Here is a 19,890-nt window from a genome sequence, read left to right on the forward strand (position 1 = left end):
TTTTATCAGTTATCACTTTAAAATCTATGTAGGTATAGATATGCTACGTGAAGAGTAAATTTGATATACTGACTCTAAACGTCGATAAGATATAGGGGCACGCGTAGATGTATAATAGTCTAATATCTAATGATGACAGATGAATTGCAACATATTAGAATGTCATCAGATATACTGAGATGCCTATTATTACGAAACATAAACAGCGTATATGTTCAACCTATATTATCAATATATTATATTATTGTCTACATTAAATTATCACTTCAACAAAAAAATATACAAAACCCCGGTTATCAAATGTCAATTCCAGGTTCACCAGAACTCTCCGAAATGTCATGACTGTTGGTAACATAAATTTCCGAACAAAAGTAATTGACATTGCAATTACAGACGTCTTTGTCTGTAGAGATGTACTTCATTCATCATACTTTTTTTTATCATATGTTCTATTCCAATAGATATATATTCATATTTGGTAATGCAATGATGTGCTGCTAACAGTCATTGCCGATCGCCAGGTACTTTCTGTTTGTTAATCTATTATGGCACACTAAATTCATTTTGTCTCCATTAGTAAGAAGTTTATTGGCGGCGTGTCAGTGAGTGATATACCAAGTGTATGTAACACAAGAATGATCGCACACAATTTCGAGAGGCTCAGATGTTGCAATAGTAATAGTTTAATCAATGCAACTGAAAATGACGTCGAACTGCACAAACAGATATATCTTTAGCATGGCTATTTTCACGTTACTTATACATGTAGCTCAAATGTTTGATGATGTATGGGATACTTGGGACATTGATACAATACCAGAATTCTATTTTTATTCAACAAATTAATGCACATGAAAATTTTAACTGATTACATGCAATCTTGCTTATACAGACTAAATTTTGTTACTTTCTCTAGTTTCCGTATTATCAATATCGAGGGCTGCCATCGATATGAACTCCAAAATTAGGACATTAGGGAAACATAATAATAGAATAACAAAGAACGAAACGTAATAAACAAATTATAACCATGCCAGTGTGGCCCGTGTTTAATCATACTTTGCACTAGAAAGGACTTGCTCCAGCAGTTCTTAATTCTTAGAAACAATCTGTTCCATCTCATTTATATGTTCTATTTTGATTCATATTACACGAACTGATTTTGGCCGGTACGCTATTATTTTGTCGCTGTGTCAATTAATTTGCTGTTAATACGTAATGAATGCGCGTAGCAAACAATGAGGTTGAAAAATAACATTTCTAGCAAATCAATCATTCGAATTAACCAATCTAAATGCCTGGTATAAGAACCCCTACCCATAAAATAAGGACAAAAACAAGGACACATGTCAAAAGGATGTTTCTTAAAAATAAAGACATATTTTCTAATACGAAGACCTTCAAAATAAGGACAAATCTTAGAAATAAGGACGTTATGGCAGCCCTGCCTATATCAGTAAGAAGAAACTAATAAAATATTACCTTCATTTAAGTAATTTACGCGATCACTGAATCAATGCCTACATTCATTTCATTGGCTAAAACTTGTGCATGTATTTGGCTGTGAATAAGCCTGGTAACAACCAGGTATTGTGATTGCGGGTTGATCATGACATAACGAGGGCATTCTGCTTGTAAGCCTTCGAAAGCCGGGAGCCAGGTTCGAAACTTTGTTAAAAGTAACAAACATTTTCCGGATCTCTGGCTCAAACCCGATCTCCACATCTTTACACAAGGTGTAATAATTTTTAATATAATAATAATGTAGGATATTTACAAAAGCGGAATGATTCCGGTTTATAAAAAAAATATGCAGCTGCACAGGTATCACAGGTTGCTTGTCCGATCATTGATCAGAGTAAAGTGTAAAATAACATCACAAAAAACGGCAAGATTTTTTGTTGTCACAACATTTTCCATGAGTCGGAAACGGACTCAAATATATCGGTATTCCGAAGTATGCAGTCAAAATCCGATTTTGGGTTACTTGTAGTCAGGAGTCGAAGCTTTTTTTCGACTGGTCTCCACCCTGATATAAAGCATGCAGCACCTGGATATGGGATATATTCGCCAGTGTATGATTGCATCAATGTATGAAATCGAAATATTACTCTCCCATAACGTTCCTAAACCACTAACACGTACAATATTTCCGCAATTCTAGTGCGATTGTGTTCAATCAAAGGCATTGCATACACATAAAAGATAAATCATTCGCGTTGAAGTTCAGAGAGAAATGTATATAAAATGAAAGAAAGCACGGCATTTATCATCACTTTTTCATGTAACGTTTTTTGAAATGAAAACAGTGAAACGGTGCCCCGGGGTATATATAAAAATGAAAGAAAGTAACAAATTTAACAGTACTTTTGAAGTAATATTTTTGAAATGACAAAAGTGAAACAATGCCTCAGGGTATTTCACACGCTGACTTATCAAGATAGCAAGTATCTCTGTTGTCTGAATTGTGCACACTTGGATTTGTATTTTGAACGATACTCAGTATACGAATCAAACGCTACCTATAACTTTACTGCGGTTGTTGTTGATTGCGCAAGATATGCGAAACTAACTTGGCAGGTTTTTGTCAAACGTTTAGCTCTCATTTAGATCGTTTGATTTTGATATTGCAAAGAACTTAGCTTAGGTATGATATAAATATAGATAGATAGTATGTCATGGTCGATGTCTTACCTGATACTTGCCTTTCTACGACAATTGTATGATAAGTAATTTTTTTCACATTATGTGGTTGCCACTGATTAAATGAAATCTTTAGTGAAACCCGCATACCTAACACTCCAGCCAAAGTGCAATAAACTGAGTAGACAAGGCAGAAACGTCCTTTCAATATAGTAGCGGCTTATGTATCAGTAGTTAGTTGATTCTCCAGAGCCTTGTCAGGAATGAAGGTGTAAAACGAAAACAAAGTGTCGTTTCACTGAAAATTGTTCATATTTTTACGTCGGGTGATGCTTTGTGCAACCACCAACTCACGTTGTAAAGTACATGATTTTTTCTGATCCGGAATCCCCCCCCAAAAAAAATTGTTACACCATGGGCTTCATATAATTCGTGCAAATGCCATGGACTTGCCTTAAAGAGTCACTTTACAATACCATCACATTTTGAAGTAAACGCATCAGCCTCTGAAACCAAGTTTTGGTTCTTACGTTAGAGCAGAATCAAAATTTAACAGCACATTAAGTATGGGGGTGGACATACGGTCGGAATTAGATATTTGTAATTTGCGCCCCCAACATAGTTGGGTTGAGTCCATCATGAAAATCACTTTAATTTTGATTTACAGACCGTGTATCAATATGTTAACATATACAGTTACTATCATATTCATTCTGTGTGTTGGATTAGTGAAGATTCAACGAACGACATGTATGTTGGAAGAGACTTCAGAATACGAAGATAAAGCAAGGGATAGAATGTTTAGTGCTGAGAACATCATATCAACGAGGGGTGAAAAAACAATACTTGTTGCTATATTCGTACGAAATAAAGAACATTCATTGCCATATTTTCTACGAGGACTTGAAGATTTGAAATATGATAAAAAACTGATGTGGCTGTGGATTATTTCTGACCATAATCGAGATAACTCTACAAAGCAACTGGAAACATGGGTAAGAGTTTTCAATGATCAATACGCAAAGATTGAGTTTGAGAAACCAGATTTCCCAATGAATTACAACGGAGATTTGAGTGACTTACATTGGACAAAAGATCGATACATTCGACTGCTTGAGCTGAAGCAATTTGCACTAAACAAAGCGAGAAAGATGAATGTCGATTTCATTTTATATATTGATGCTGATAATATTCTAATGAATCCATACACTTTGAACCACCTCACCGGAAAATCGCAGACGATCATTGCACCTATGCTGAATTCAAATACGGATTACTCCAACTTTTGGGGCGAGGTGGACAAAGAAGGATGTCATAAAGATAATGACTTGTACGATAAAATCAGGACTCGTAAAGAAACCGGGACCTTTGATGTTGCATTAGTACATTCAACATTCTTGATAAATTTGAAAAATGAAGATTCTAAAAAAGTTAGATTTTTACCAATTCCATCATGTTACGACCACGATTTTAATGATGATATGATTTTTCATTACCAATGTGATTTGGAAGACGTACATATGTACATTGATAATTCCGTTTTTTATGGTTATTTACCAGAGCCACAAGATAAGGACGATGGCTTAGAAGATGAAATTTATAATTTTATGAGAATGAGGATGGATGCTATGACACTGCCTCCTGTAGGCGTTGGAATATCGTTAAGAAAATCTGTACACGTTCCGGATAAGGAGATTATTACCAGTCTTCCAGTTGATCATGTGTTTGTAATTAATTTGGAGAGAAATCGCAATCGCAGATTACGGATTAATAAAAGCTTTGCAATGTATAAAATCAATTACACATTATTTGATGCTGTTGATGGAAGAAAGTTAAATAGAAGTTATATCGATAGTCTTGGCATCAAAGTACCTACAGGCTATAAAAGCCCGGAGTTTGGAAATGAAATGACTGTAGGTGAAATTGGTTGCTTTTTGAGTCATTATTTCGTTTGGAAAAAGATTTTGGATGAGAAATACGAATCAACCATCATCTTTGAAGACGATGTTCAATTCAAACCAAAATTTATCCAAAAATTTCAGAATGTTATGGAGAAAGTACGAAATGAGAATATATCGTGGGATTTGATTTATTTGGAAAGAAAACCAGCGGGAAATGAAGGCGAGGAAGAAACGGTGATATTACAAAATGACAGTGGTCCTAACTTGGTGCAACCAGTCTATTCTTACTGGACCATAGCGTACATGATATCTTACGATGGGGCGAAAAAGTTGATTGATGCCGAACCGTTGGGTAAAATTATTGCAGTGGATGTGTTTCTTGCTGTCATGTACGGAAAACAGCCCTTAAATTATATTAATAAATATTTCCCAACAAAAAATCTCAATGCTCTTTCATTCGAGCCAACCATAGTAAAACAAACACACTACTACTCCAATGATTATCATGTCAGCGATACCGCAAATTCAAAATTCGCCAATGAAATCCTGCAGTAGCTACACAGAACTATGAAGTACAATTCAACGATTCTGTTTCAGAACATACTCATAGTTCATATTTATAAAACTATTGAATCAATTTTAAGTAAATTAACTGTGATTTGTTTAATTCTTTAACTGTAATGCTTTTGCAGAATAATCTTCTATTATTTTGCTTTTGTTTATCGTTGTTTTATTATCATTCAATGTGGCTTATCACGAACAAGAGAGCAATGCTCAAATATATGGAGACGTCAATCAGAGAGAAGCTGTCCTTACCTTTGACGCTACCGGTACCTACGGCGCTGTATGCCATTCCCCGTTAAGAAAGCAAGCACTTCGTTACACACCACCGACGTTCGATGAGCACGTGATCAAAAGAGCAAGAAAAAGAGTGAAAGCATAAAAACGACTTTTTAGGTTTTCCACTAGGTGTCCAAAAAAAAAGTAAAACGATCCTTAGGTTCACTCCGTGTCCAATAATGAAAAATAAAAGTAATAGCCTTCTGGGCAATTAAAAAATCAATCTTTAAAGTGATGGATAAGTAAAGCCCAAAAATACACCAACAGAAGCTTTTAAGATTTGTTTCAGAAGTTTCTTATAGATACAAATTGATACATTGATTAAATATCTGTGACCCACTCTCTTCTGTTCGCCGATAAAAATATAATTTTTGACCCATTCATCGAGAAAGGTTCGCCATCCCTGTCCTAGTACTTTGACTGACGGGACTTTAATTCCTTCAAATTTATCAATATTCAATATCTGATGCCCCGTTAAGTGTTTCTTCAAACTAAATAATCATACAGTGATCCACGACTTGACCGGCTATTGGGTCGGGTATGAGAAGAGCTAACCAGCAAACATTTTCAGACCCGAAAGAATAAAAGTGAAACCTAACTGACAACCTTGCCGCGACTAGAGTCCAGCATATTTTAGAAATCGGATTATCTCATTCGAACACGTGAAGCCACACATTGATGAAGGTTGAGCATAAATTTATGGCATTATCTGTGTTGTGTACTCAAGTGACACAGAAAAAATATTATTACCTTTCATTTTAAAACATTAATCTCAAGGATTCAAATGTAGTTACTCGGAAAAGGTGAGTAATATTTAAGTTAATAAGCAAAAAATGACCATATAAAGAGAGGATTGCGCTTAATAAATTTTGGGATAAATATTTCTTTCAACGCTTTATTTACTGCAGCAGTTGTTTTGACTATTTTGATTCTCAATAGTATTGTCTTATTTGTGGGCCTGTGAACAGCTGCTTCAGTCCTATATATATATATCTTCGTACATCTTTTCTAGGTCAAAATCTCGCAAGTAGTTGTTTTATTCTTGTTTTATTTGTGTCGCAAAGTTGACGTCCCACATCATTTCTTCGTAGTCGCAGTAACCAGAACTCAAAACCCAAAAAGATAGCTGACTGTAATGAAATAGTGTGTCTCAACAGGACGTTAACATAAAATGCGGTACATTAAAAATCCTCTGTATTTATTGAAATAAATGTATGTACATGAAATATAATGTACATCACAAGTATACTCAAGCCTAATGCACTATTCACAAGCCGTTGCGTTGCCGCCCTCAGTAGGTAATATGTAAAACATAACATCTGAATCGAATTATTTCTTTCCCATCAATTTAGGTAAGAAAGTTTTGAATCCCAAAAACATGTGTTACTGCATTGTGCATTATTAAAATATCATTTGCGCATTACATGTTTATATTCGATGATATACAACATGAAACCTACATCGAATGCGAACACAAGAGCAATTTAGTTCAGCACTATTAGTCCGGCAGATAAGGGGACCTTTTTGGCCCAAGTTTGATTTCAGACATGAAGTTTTTTTTATTAGTGATTATTCATCTTGGGGTCATTGCCCATCATTTCTACATGTGTCTGGAGTTTGCAGCCTGAGCAATTTTTTTCACGGCTTGATATTTGTATTGGTGTTTTTCGTCAAACCTGTGTATCATAATGACACACAAACTTAACCATAAACAGTTACAATACTATGTTCAGGTTGTGCGCAATCTTGGTGCACAAACTACGCAAGCACTAAATTTACTACGAAATAAAATCAATAACTTTTAGGTATTTATTGAGATATTTGTACTAGTGTTTTTCGTCAAACATGTGCATCATAATGGCGCACAATCTGAACCATAACCTGTTACAATACTATGTTCAGGTTGCGCGCAATCTTGGTGCACAAACTACGCAAGCACCAAATTTAATATGAAATAAAATCAATAACTTTTAGGTATTTGTTGAGCCCAGCTTTGGGTCGCGACCCATATACAGTATATGGAAATACTGTCGAAACATACGCGTAAAATAAAGAGTACTATTTCAAAATACCCGTTTTTGTTGCAATTAACAATACGCCTGCTAATGCAGTCGCCAGTGGTTCAAGTGGATATACACCCGGTGGAGAACAGTCAATTATTTGTTAGCGAGAATTGTTATGCAGCGGGATGATCACGACGACGCAGTGAAAGATACTGATATCACGAGAACAAGAATGGGAAAATTGCTACATTTTATAGTATATCCCAGGAAAAGAATATAGTTCATTCTTATGTTCCATGCCAATGCTTTTCAAACTACCAAAGACTCTCAACACTTTTGCTTCTTCTCTTCTATAAAAATACATTGTTATTATATATTCGCATTTCCATCTGTTTGTTCGTGCTCCCAGATAGCCCTGTCATAAACTAAAAGAGGCGACCGTGCTTCTCTTGTTTGTTGTCATGCTGTCCCTGGAATTCAGCTACAACAAAAATTTCAGGAAAACGGATTTTTAAATTTCATGGGTGAAATTTCATTTCGTGGTTTACGGGTGGTAAAATGCCAAGTTATTCCAACAACATGATCATGTTTTGCAATTTACAACCAATATTTTGTATGTAACTTTGTTTGACAGAGCCCCAAGAGCTCTGACTACAAATATCAAAAATGTGAGGTCAAAATAGTCACACTACAACATTGTCAAATGTGGTGTATTTACGATAGATAACAGATTTACCAAAAATAATTACATAAAAAATGGTAAAATAAAGATCAATTCAGCAATATCTACTTGGCGATATGCATCTGTTGATGATTTTATGTGTTTGTTTCGGAAGTTTAATAACAGAATTAATTGTGGTTGTTGGGGATGTTTTAAAAAAAGGTTGCATAAAAAAAAGTTTTCACAAAATGTCAAGGTTTGATGGTAGTAGAGAAGTAGAAAAAATACTTCCATGTTTTTTTTTTCATTTGATAACCACGCCACAGAACTTCCCCGATAAGTATACGCAGCAATTGCGAGAGGCAGAAATGCCAAGATGGGATTCATCGCATTGCAAGCCAATATTAGCAATTCTTATATATATTCGCGCATTCCCATCTGAACAGCGTGGGAAAGATTATACCCATCTACACACTTTAAGAACTATGTCAGATGAGCGTCATATTATCGAATATTATTGAAGGAATAGTGCAATGGGAAAAGACATATAAGGCGGAACTTTCAGCAGTATGCAATCAAATAATTTTATTGTAGAACATATATTTAAAAACATTTCGTCACGCCAACTGCAGTCCGAAACTTTTTGTCTCTGACTGAGCTTAGATACCAATTGGCACTCATGCAAACTGGTAAGACTGTAAGAGGCACGCGATGGAGCAGATACTAAGAGTATCCATCCCCCAGCTGTCATTTGAGTGGGTACTGCTGTTTTTATTGCAGATGTTACTAATCTTTGTGTATTAAAGATTTACTGGCATCACCGATTTGAGGATGTTGGAGACCAACACGCAATATTACAAAACTTACTTTCAACATGCGGTTTGAATGAATGAAAAATCTGGAACTAGTATTCTTTAGAACAGCATACAAATTCTATGGAACGAAATCATACACAAAAGCTCGTCAAAAACCTATAGCTCAATAATCAAGTGGAATTTGATGCATGTGCGCAAAAATGTGCGCGTTACTACGTACAACCGACGCACGCAGGAAAATGTGTGTGATGTACTAGTATTCAAAAACGTTTGACTCAACTATGTTGGCATAACAGGTGCACATCTCGGTTTTGCATACGCATACCTTCTATCTCCACAAGCATATATTAATTTTGCCAAAGTCAATGCAGCACTGAAAGGTTGCGGTTCTTCCAAAAGAAAACACGTTACACATCTTTAGATACCAGTGGATGGTTTTTCATGGCCTTGTTCGGAGTGAAAGACGAGGTCAAATATTCAATCCAATTCAACTAATAAAATATTTCCTAAGTCCCTAAGCTTAAACTAGGAAAACGAAATGCGCGCGGCAACGCAAATGTAGTTTGAAGAGCGCAATAGAAAGTGGCTAGATGCTGTCGATGGACCTTGGCTTGTATTAGTGAAATAAACTACCATTTATTCACTGAAATTGAATTTCTGACATTGTCAGGAGATTCAATGTTACTATGTATGCAAAACTAAACCATGTAGCTATGAAATAATTGTTTTTAACAAAAAGGCGCTCCTGAAGTATTCATACCAAGATGGCGCACAACCTGAACATTGTATGTTTACCCGATTAGGGTTCAGGATGTGCGTCATCTTGGACCGAATACTTTAAATCAGGGGCGTAGCCAGAAATTTTCAAAGGGGGGGGTCTGAATTTTTTTTTGCCAAGTCAGATCGAAACAGCTAGCGGGTCCGATCGAACGCTGGAATTCGCGTGTTTTTAGTAGTTTTGAGAGTTTAAAAAGCATTTTAAGCTACGGAAAATTGCTATCTATGATACAGAAAAATGATTTTATTTTTTTTTACATTTTAAAAGAGGGGGGTTCCGACCCGCAAAACCACCCCCTGGCTACGCCACTGCTTCAAATCCGCTTAAAAAAATTGCTCAACATTATATACTCCACATCCACCTGGGTATCATTATATATGTCATATACATTATATCTAAACAATAAAAAAAACTTTATGTCCCAAAACAATGTTAAGGCCCAATTCTGCCGGACTACATGTCTGTTAATTAAATAAAGTCTAGTTAATTTTAGAGCAATCAATGTATAGAATTAAATCTTCAAAAGCAAAAACAAAACCAAAGTTGAGCGAAGCCACATGAATCAAATTTGTTGAAAGACCTACCTTAAGGCCCAAACACGAACAACATCAATCACTTTCATTGAAGTTAGATGTGGGCCAGACTGCGAATCGAATCTCCCTAATGGCACAGACGTTTTTACAATGAGGACAAGATAAAAATTAACGGAGGATAAAAACATGCATAAGGCTTCTCAACATTATTCCAATACCCTATACAAATCTTTAGATGTCCTAAATTCCCTAATAAATTTAATAACTAAAAACAAGCTTGTATGCTTTGTAACATGATCGATGCAAAGTTAGTGTAAAATATTGAAGTTCAATTTAACGGAACAAAAGTATTGTGCTAAAGGTTTACAAGCTTCAATTATAAGAAGGAATTGAACTAGTATTTATTTGATTCCAAATCATCATTAACAAAGGATCACTAATTATCTAGTCATTATTCATTTGAAACTGTATCGGATGTGACTTAGTGATAACGTCCCCTACGACAAGACAAAGACAAGACAGAGTATTCAAATTGCGACAAGTTAACGCAAACAAAGGCAATTATTACAGTAATATTTTAATACGGATGGATAGATTGTAAGACCGGTTCCAAAAATGCGTAAGCTGTGTAATTAAGAGCAAAGGGTCGCCTAATTGTTTCGATAGCGAAAAAAGGAAGCGTGTTTACACTTGAACAACTAAATAATGACTACTTATTATAATCTTGCGCATCGTTACAAATTTTCTTGCTTTATAACCTCGCTGACGACTGTAATGGCGTAGTAGAAGTAGATCGTCCTGCCTTCAGGATGAACTGAAAGTGTTTAAAAAATTCGTTAGTAATTATGGTTTTAACATAGAAACTAAATAGTTTGAAATTAAGCAATTAATAGCAAAAATTGATCGAATTGATAGCAAAAAGCTAAGGCGATTATTCATGGGCCAAGGAAATAAAATTTCTCTTATGAAACGAAAAAAAGACTTCAGAATTATTGAAATATCAGAATTAAATAAATGCCGGTTAACGTAACATTTTTAAATGCCTCTACTTAACAGAATTTACGTCATTAGAGACTATTTTGCGTGATTAACTCTAGCGATGGACTTTTATTCAACGTACCATGCGTCGAGAAGCGATCACAAAATGATTCCGAGACAATACAAAGCTACAGCAATATGGAACGAACTTATTGGATCTTTTCGAATACATATGTGTTGTAAAACTCGGAGGAGAAATTTGAAAACTTATTCTAACTGTTTTACTGGAGCTGGTGCCATCCACGTCTTGCATGCTGTTTTGATTGAAAATCAAAATTTTACTCGGAAAGTTACCAGAGAGCAGGTATGCCCATATAAGTATATATTTGATTTGACAATAAACTGGAAAATCATGAATGGAAGTTTTGTGATATTGCGGTAAATTATTCTTCTAATAAAATACAGTACCGTATAAACGTTGAAAATAGAATTACTCAAGTTATGTTGAAAATTGTGTTGGGTAGTAGATGCTATAATTTTTTGTTAATTAACGTCTCTGTATAGTCGACGGTAGCAATGAGATTTGGCATGTGATGCCCGAAATTCTATTGAATCAACAACATATTTTGTCTTAACATGATTCAAAGTTGTTTTCAACTTTGAACTTCTTTGATTTTATCACCTAACACCAGTGTTCCCTCTAAGATGTACGCGTGTGCGCGCGCGCACAGCTTTCAGAGGCTGCGCACACGCATAGATTTCCTGCGCACAGACGTATTTCGATGTAATGTAACAATGTGCTCGGTTGGCAGGTTGAGAAAGTTTGTTGTTGGCCCACCCATTACCCGGTTAGAACGCCAAAATTTCTTCATTGGTTTTTGCACAAATATTAGTCAAATATTTCCAAAAATGTGCGCACACACCAAAATTTCTGCGCACACATACTACAAAAAATTAGAGCGAACATTGCCTAACACCATGAAATAATTTTATTTATTTTTGTAAGGCCCACAAATTGATGCAGAAATTTCTGTCGGAACACGTGATCGAAACGGTCAACGGAAAATGGGAAAATGAAACATTTTCTGATTCAAATCGTTTATACAGGTGGGCATTTTATTGTTAAACCGGCAGTATACAATCCGATTTTATAACATTTTGTTCGTGTAACTTTTGGTTTTAAATAAGTTTGGGTCAGTCATCAGTATCGACCCACAAATTCAGGTACGGGTAAAAGTTGAAATTTTTTCCTAACTTGCATTCTTATCATCTGTGGTAGAATTTTCTACGAGTCATTTGGGTTCGGTTTGAACATGTTGTATTGACACACTGTATGCTTGATTTCGATTTAACCAACTTTATTAGATTTTCATTTATACAATATATATGCATGAGCCAATGTATCTATCCACTGACAACTTTGGAAAAGAAATGTATTGGTTTACGATTTATTCATTCGATTAAGTAGATTATATTATTCTAAGTCTTCGTTTTGAATTTAGATTCAACAAAGAATATGCATGTGCTACTCCATCGCTATCCTCTCGTTGCAAGGTAAATATTGTATGTAAACTCTGTAATAACAAAATACATCTATTACCAGGCTTGTCTATGAGACATATTTTTCTGTCCCATTCCCATCCCATAGCAATTATGCCTGCCCCATCCCGTCCCATGGGATTCCCATTGGAATACAATTCAATAAAAATTGTTAAATTTAGGTTTAGCGTCTACTAAATATGACTACATGTACGAAGAGACATGCAAAACAACAAAATTCACGGACTTTGTTAACTTTATATTCATAACTATAATACATGTGTCCATCAGTCCCTTCACGAAGTATATTGTAAAGGCTGAATATATTTTGCTCCTAATAACTAACATGAGAGCTATGCTCAAATATAGATCATAAGACCATAACGAAATGTTTTATCATCATTTCCCTGAAAATCATAAGGTTTACGTATCCCATGGGAAAATACAAATATGTGCTGTCCCGTCCCATCCCTGTCTCATGGACAAGCCTGCCTATTATGGTAGCCAATTGTGGGTGATATTCCCACGTATTGAACCCCACATATCAAAATTTCAATGAATCTGTTTTAGAAAAGTAGACATGGGTTTTTATCTCTAATTTAAATTTATTTCTATTCGAAAACATTTTTCCACTTATAATACCGTGGTTTTCTAATTTTATTCAGTGGAAATTCTTTTTTTAAATTATCTTGCAATATGCGTAAATCGCTTTATAATTTTTACAGGTGATGTCCCCGCCAACGATAAAACGGTTTTCAACAAACATTCTGGAAGAAAAAGAACGTCACACGGATCATGAGCAATCGACGAAAAAGACTAATTTGACTAGAAAAGACGATATTCGACTGATACCAAGTTGCATTATGGCTGTAACTGATTAGCAAGATTTTATATTGAAGCAAATTTATTATTTATATATCTTTCTTATGTTCCGTGTGTTTTTTATATGACCAACCATATCATACCAAAAATTTGTTTGTGTTATTTTCGACGATTTTTCTGATATAAAACTTACTTTCTTGGAATCATTATCTCTTTAATGTTATACTGGAAATAAATCAGTTTTATGATTTCTTGCTTAGAGTAATGAAATGTCACTTTGATTGCTTGCTATTACAACGGGATTAGCTTGTTTGAGTTTTCCTATTCCAAAACGTTTTTAGGTTGATTTACGAGTTAGCAAAGAATATAAATATTTGCATGTTAACGAAATTCTCAACTGGAGGTTGAGAACAGTCTTATATGAAAACGACCTTTTGCAGGAATTTATTTTTGCAAGAATATGATTTTGTGGCAAAGAACTCTTGTAAGAATAGACATTTCCAAGAATATGATTTTGAGTATTCATTCCAACTTTCTTTAATTATGAAAGATGTCGCATGCACCTCGATAACAGTCATTAAGTCATTCGTAAAAAAAACCTTATTATTGCAGATGAACTTCGAATGAAATTAGCCTAAAATTTTCATTATAGGTGGCATATCTTCAACTCTTTTTGCGTAAAAGAATGTTCTAGAAAGCATATTCTCGCGAACGTACATTCGCGTAAATATTCGTTATTGCGAAAGTACCTTCGTGCCAAAATATATTATCGCGAACCTTTTTTTTTACTGAAAAAAGGGCATTTTTTAAAAACGGCATTCTTGCGTATTTTCTTCGGCATACGGATTTCGGTTCCCCCACAATACTTTCTTGTGGCCTGACTACAAGCATCTGTCAATAGTAATTACAGGGGCGTTTTTTCACACCTGTCTCGCAAACAATCACAATGAATGGCGTGCCTAATAGTTGGCACATTGTGTGAAGTGAAAGTTAGGCCGGATAAAATTCGTAGGCAGCATTACCCGTCAAAATGTATTTACCTCTCATCGCACTAGCTTTTCTTCTTATTTGGGTGTTTGGGTTGCTAGAAATTATTTTGCCAAAACAGTCTACTAATGCAGGAAGATAGTTTGAGTGGCCGCAAACGTTTGTTTTTGCGTGTGAATGTATTTGCAAATAGTTTTGCAAAAACATACTTTTGCTGACATGAAAAATTTCAAAAAGAAACCCTTGCATGAACGAAATTTAGGGCAAATGGACTATTGCAAGAAAGATGTGTGTATAGAGTGGTTTTGATAAAATCAAAAATTTTGAATATCTAAAAATATTATTTTAAATATCTAGAAAAATTATTTATTAATTTAATCTTTTGGAAATGGTGACTTCAATGACTGGGGGTGGGGTGGCACGCTGGTACGTTGTGCAGAATGCACATTTTAGATTGAATATTTCTTGCAAAAGTGAATTTCTACAAAACTACATTACGAAAAAGTACGTTCCGGCATAAATTATATTTTTCAATTGCCGCTTTCGTAAAACGATATCGTTTTTTTATCATTAATATCGACAAATGGTTTTATTCCGTTTGTTTCTGGCAATTGATTCGTTCATGAATTCAATCTATCTGTTTCTATTAACGCTTTTTGCATCATGAATTTTCAAATACTATGAATTTGTCCTGATCTCTGCTGTCTGATAAAATAATCTAAAAACGCATAAATCTTTTAGCATATGTACTTCTGTGATATGAATATCAGAGACATTTATGTATAGAGATAAAAGAGACCGCGGATAGTTTTTCAATAATATCTTTAAGATACTAATCTTATCAGCTACGATAAGACGTTGATTTAGAATGCGAATTATTTAGCCCTTGATAACATGAAAGCAGTTCCGACTAGGATGGCCATCAAACCGCAACTAATTCAATTTTGCAATATTCGTGATTAGGTTTAGTTAACTTATCCTATAATATTTTATTCTAATGCCCTTGAAATTTATCCTCTTACAGTATAGTTATACAATTTTGTTTTATGTTCTCACCAAAAATTTCAGCTAAACGTAACTGTTTCCTGATCGTTTTGATTCAAACCGGTCCAAGTTTCCCGCCAATCAGTATTGACGTTATACACCCCCTTCAACTATTTTCGCGCAAAAGAATGTTCTAGATCTAGAGAAACACATTCTCGCAAAAGTACATTTGCTTGTACACTCTTTATTGCGGAAGTACATTTGTGCCAAATTCTATTGTCACAAACTACATTTTCTGATAAAAGCATTTATAATGAACTACATTTTTGCGTATTTCTTTCGGCATAAGACTGTTTGTACCCAAAATAATTTCTGATGATCTTGCTACGAGCATACGACATTTTTTGCACATAGGATGAAGTGAAAAGTTAGACCCGATAAAATTAGCAGCTAGCATTAGCAGCCACAATAATTTTAACTCTCACTGCACTAGCTTTTCTTCTTATTTGGGTATTATTTTAAATTTTAAATATCTAGAACAATTCTTCATTGAATTTAGTTTTTGGTAATAATGAATTCATTACACGAGTGATTCAATGACTGGGGAGTTTTGGGCTTCACGCTGGAACATCGTGCAGAATATGCATTTTAAATTAAATATTTCTTGCAAAAGTGAGTTTCTACAAAACTACATTATAAAGGGTTGTCTTCTGCTGTCTGATAAAATAATCTAAAAACGCATAAATATTATAGTATATACTTCTATGACATGGGTATCAAAGACATTTATGTATATATAGATAAGAGGGACCGCGGATAGCTACGATAAGAAATTGATTTAGAATGTGAATTATTTAGTCATTGACAACATGAAAGCAGTTGCGACCAGGATTGTCATCAAACCACAATTAAATCATTTTTGCAATATTTATCATTAGGTTTGGTTAACTTAAAATCATATAATATTCGGTTCTAATGACCATGAAATTTTCCTAATACAGTATAGTTACCAAATTTCGTTTTATGTTCACACCAAGATCTTCAGCCAAGCGTGACTGCTTTCCTGATGGTATTGATTCGAACTGGTTCAAGTTTCATGCCAATCAGTATTTGTTGGCCTCATACACAGCCACGAATATATAGTATTATTAGCTCTTAGAATTGGACTGATCGCCCCTTAATTTGATCAGAAACGAGTTTCCTTTACTTCTGAGTGAGTAGGCGTTGCGTTGCTCCAAGCAAATGCTCTTAAAGTTGATTGTTTTGTTTGTTTGCGTTTTTCCAGACACAAAATCAAATTAGGCTAAGCAAATGCAAATGACAATGGTATGTACCAAACATACTTGAAGAGAGAAGTGGTACAAAATGTGAACTAAATGTAAATTTCACCAGTTATAATTCAATACCTAATTTATTTATTGCCACTATACTCATTATCAAATTTTATTGCATATGTGGAAAAGAAATTGCTGCGAAAGTCGTCAACCTATTTTTTTTGCAGTTTTTAATCGCATACGCTTTTTTCGGTAGTGGTTTTATTCTGATCCCAGTGAAGTCTTTTTATATTATTATTAATATTACTCAGTTTAAAGTTACAGAGAGAATGATTATAAATTCATGGTTTTCCGTCCTGAACAGCACGCGTGTACATTCCATTCCGGACAACTGTGACGGATGTCGACTAATTACCATTATTGTTTCTTAATATTTGCTAAAGTTCTTATGTAAAATAACCTTGAAAGATAAATTGTTCAAGGCTAAAGGCGTCATTAAAGATGAATATGCCTTAGAGGAGGTTGGATAAATAACCTAATTAATTGACGGAACGTGTATACGCTATCTCAATATTTACTTTAGAAATTATTCTCAATTTTATCAATGCGATAATCCACGATTCTATTCCAAGTTCAAACAAACTCTTTACCGCCTTATCACAAATTTAATCAAATCATAAAACAACTAAATATTAGAAGTTATATCTCTTTATCGTGTTTTACAAGAGCGAGTGTCTTCTGGGCATTATAAAATGGTCTTGATGGAGATTGTAGTCATTCAGTTATTTATTACTCCTTATACTGAGTTGAGTACTTTTTACAACTCTTGAAGAATTAGTAAAGGTTATTGAGAAAGTATTACGAATTCTGGGATTTTCATTTGCAACGACTACAGTTATACAAGTAACATCCAAGCAAGGGAAATAAACAAAGAACGAACATTATGGAATGTGGACTAACACTCGCAAGACAATGTTCTTTCAAACAAAGCAACGAAAAGTACAGAGCTACAGTCATATGGAAAGATTTAGTCATGTCATTTCGTGCTCGTGTTGTTTGTAAGAAAAAGCGAAGACATTTGAAAAGTTTTGAAAATTGTTTTTCCGGATCATCAGCCGTAAATAAGCTATTTCAAATTCTGCAAGAAAACGAAAATTTTCCACAAGAAATTACGAAGGAACAGGTAAATGCTAAATAGTGTCAAACAAAATCCTAACAAAATTGAGTTTAGATTCATCAAAAATAATCACAATAATATATGAATATAGCATTACACTATTAACTAACTGTTCCTTATTATTTTAGGCCGTCAAACTTCTGCAAAAGTTTCTTTCGGAACATGTCCTCGAAGCGGTGGATGGTCAGTGGGAAAATGAAACTTTTTCTGATTCAAGCAAATTATACAGGTATATGTCGTTTCATACATGAATGTATGAACATTAATGATTTTTCTGGAATGAAGTGAATTTCTAAGTGTCTATTACATTGACTGTACTTTGTGAATCATGAAGTGATGTAAAGTAGCAGCTAACAGAACTGTCTTTTGCATCACATTGTCCCATTTGTGTCTAAATTTGGAATAATTTGTAGTATAGACACCAATAATAAACTTAATTACAGAAATATGATGAAAAAAATTGGTTTATTATTTAGATTTACATTGCATTGTTTAACACCACAATTTTTTTAGATTTGCAGATTGGAAAGATGGATACGCAAATACCACGCCAACAAAGAATAAATATAAGATAAAAAGGCATCACGGAACTGATAAATTAACCAGAAAAATATTTCGTGGATTGAATTATATCGAAGAAATATCAAGTCCAACAGTTGTAAAAAAAGCTAGAAGATCAGGAGTATTTACAAGAATACATGCAATCACTCAAAATGTTAGATAAAGTTCAAGTTAAACACTTTACTATACATCGCGTACATTCAGTTACACAGAATGTGAAAATCAAATCAGTGTGAAAAAATGACTCGAATAGGAGGAGAAGTCAAAGGATACATCTCAACAATGAATGTACAACAACGGAAACAAACAAACCGAGAAATTTTTCACGTCACGATAAGACAATTATGACATAACATACAGGTACTCTTTCAACATGATGTTTCTAAAAACCAGCACGTAAAAACACCGTTCGGACGCATTCAGCCATGAAGAATATATATGGTTTATCTGATCAGGGGGAACGAATGGATCCTTTACTCAGAAAATCAGAAGTAAAACAATCATGTCAAGATGGAAATAATTCCTAACAACGATGCAGTTTATTTGGATAACAATAATTCAAGAAATTTATCACATCACAATGTTCTGATGAGTCTCCGGGTGGGGAGGATTATGACTAAGCTATATATATTCCTTCGACACAGAATTCTAAAAATCCTGCTAATTTGACAATTGAATACTCTGGAAACACTTATCACTTTGCACATAATTAATCAGAATAACCTATGCCAGGGATGTGCAACCTGCGGCCCACGGATCGAATGTGGCCCACAAGGAAAACTTGTGCGACCCGCGGAGAAGGTACAATTTTGAAGGGTGTGCGACCCGCGAAACGAGTATTCAATTTGGTTTAATCTAGTACGTGCGATTCCTCTGCGTTGCAAAGCCTTTATCTGAGCTTGTGCCAAGCGAACAACGCATGTCACAAGATCAATACTCAAAATTGTCGTGTCTGCAGCTACTAGGAAGTAAGTACATATTAAGGCGCGGCCCACAGTTTCACCCATTTATTTGTATCTGGTACCTTTGCTTCAAATGTTACACATCCCTGACCTATGCTATTGAACCAAACGTTACAGAAGTTCACGGTGGCTGGTTGAACGTTATGGAGAAACAAAAGATAATCTTTTCTATTAATTCCTATTTAGTTCTTCAATATGGTTCTTATATTTTACGTTTTGCACTAACTGTTCCATATTATTTCCTTTATGTCCATTTTTTATTTATTTTTTGATTCATTTATACAATTTTTGAAATATATTCATTACAATGAATTCGAATAGTGTATTCTTATAAAAGATAAAGGCATACAGGCTGTTGGAATAAAAGTAAACTATTTCCCCTCTCGCAAATGCAAACAATATGATAGCTGTGTGTGCCTGTTACCAACTTTC

General features: G+C 34.5%; 2 protein-coding genes and 1 pseudogene across 2 annotated transcripts; all 3 read left to right on the forward strand.

Moving 5' to 3' along the window:
* Positions 1 to 3,323: 3,323 nt before the first annotated feature.
* On the forward strand, positions 3,324 to 5,099 carry LOC120331257 (procollagen galactosyltransferase 1 pseudogene; annotated as a pseudogene).
* A 5,906-nt stretch (positions 5,100 to 11,005) lies between these two features.
* Positions 11,006 to 13,783, forward strand: LOC120330938 (DEP domain-containing protein 1A-like). The gene is made up of 4 exons (XM_039397929.2): positions 11,006 to 11,516; positions 12,159 to 12,259; positions 12,655 to 12,706; positions 13,417 to 13,783. The coding sequence occupies exons 1-4, from the start codon at positions 11,274 to 11,276 to the stop codon at positions 13,570 to 13,572; spliced, it is 552 nt and encodes a 183-aa protein (XP_039253863.1). The 5' UTR covers positions 11,006 to 11,273; the 3' UTR covers positions 13,573 to 13,783.
* A 2,557-nt stretch (positions 13,784 to 16,340) lies between these two features.
* Positions 16,341 to 19,770, forward strand: LOC120330838 (DEP domain-containing protein 1B-like). The gene is made up of 3 exons (XM_039397795.2): positions 16,341 to 17,941; positions 18,064 to 18,164; positions 18,449 to 19,770. Exons 1-3 carry the CDS (start codon positions 17,702 to 17,704, stop codon positions 18,657 to 18,659), a joined length of 552 nt encoding a protein of 183 aa, XP_039253729.2. The 5' UTR covers positions 16,341 to 17,701; the 3' UTR covers positions 18,660 to 19,770.
* The last annotated feature ends 120 nt before the right edge of the window (positions 19,771 to 19,890 follow it).

The sequence above is a fragment of the Styela clava genome, chromosome 6 (assembly GCF_964204865.1).
Source record: "Styela clava chromosome 6, kaStyClav1.hap1.2, whole genome shotgun sequence".
NCBI classification, from domain to species: Eukaryota; Metazoa; Chordata; class Ascidiacea; order Stolidobranchia; family Styelidae; genus Styela; species Styela clava.

What these genes read in the sequence shown, in the direction of transcription:
- LOC120330938 (XM_039397929.2), top strand. Translation starts at nt 11,274, where the DNA reads ATGGACTTTTATTCAACGTACCATGCGTCGAGAAGCGATCACAAAATG. An exon ending in GATTCAAATCGTTTATACAG is followed by an intron (nt 12,260 to 12,654) that starts GTGGGCATTTTA and finishes TTTTGAATTTAG; the next exon opens with ATTCAACAAAGAATATGCAT. An exon ending in CGCTATCCTCTCGTTGCAAG is followed by an intron (nt 12,707 to 13,416) that starts GTAAATATTGTA and finishes TAATTTTTACAG; the next exon opens with GTGATGTCCCCGCCAACGAT.
- LOC120330838 (XM_039397795.2), top strand. Translation starts at nt 17,702, where the DNA reads ATGGAATGTGGACTAACACTCGCAAGACAATGTTCTTTCAAACAAAGC. An exon ending in AAGAAATTACGAAGGAACAG is followed by an intron (nt 17,942 to 18,063) that starts GTAAATGCTAAA and finishes TTATTATTTTAG; the next exon opens with GCCGTCAAACTTCTGCAAAA. An exon ending in GATTCAAGCAAATTATACAG is followed by an intron (nt 18,165 to 18,448) that starts GTATATGTCGTT and finishes CAATTTTTTTAG; the next exon opens with ATTTGCAGATTGGAAAGATG.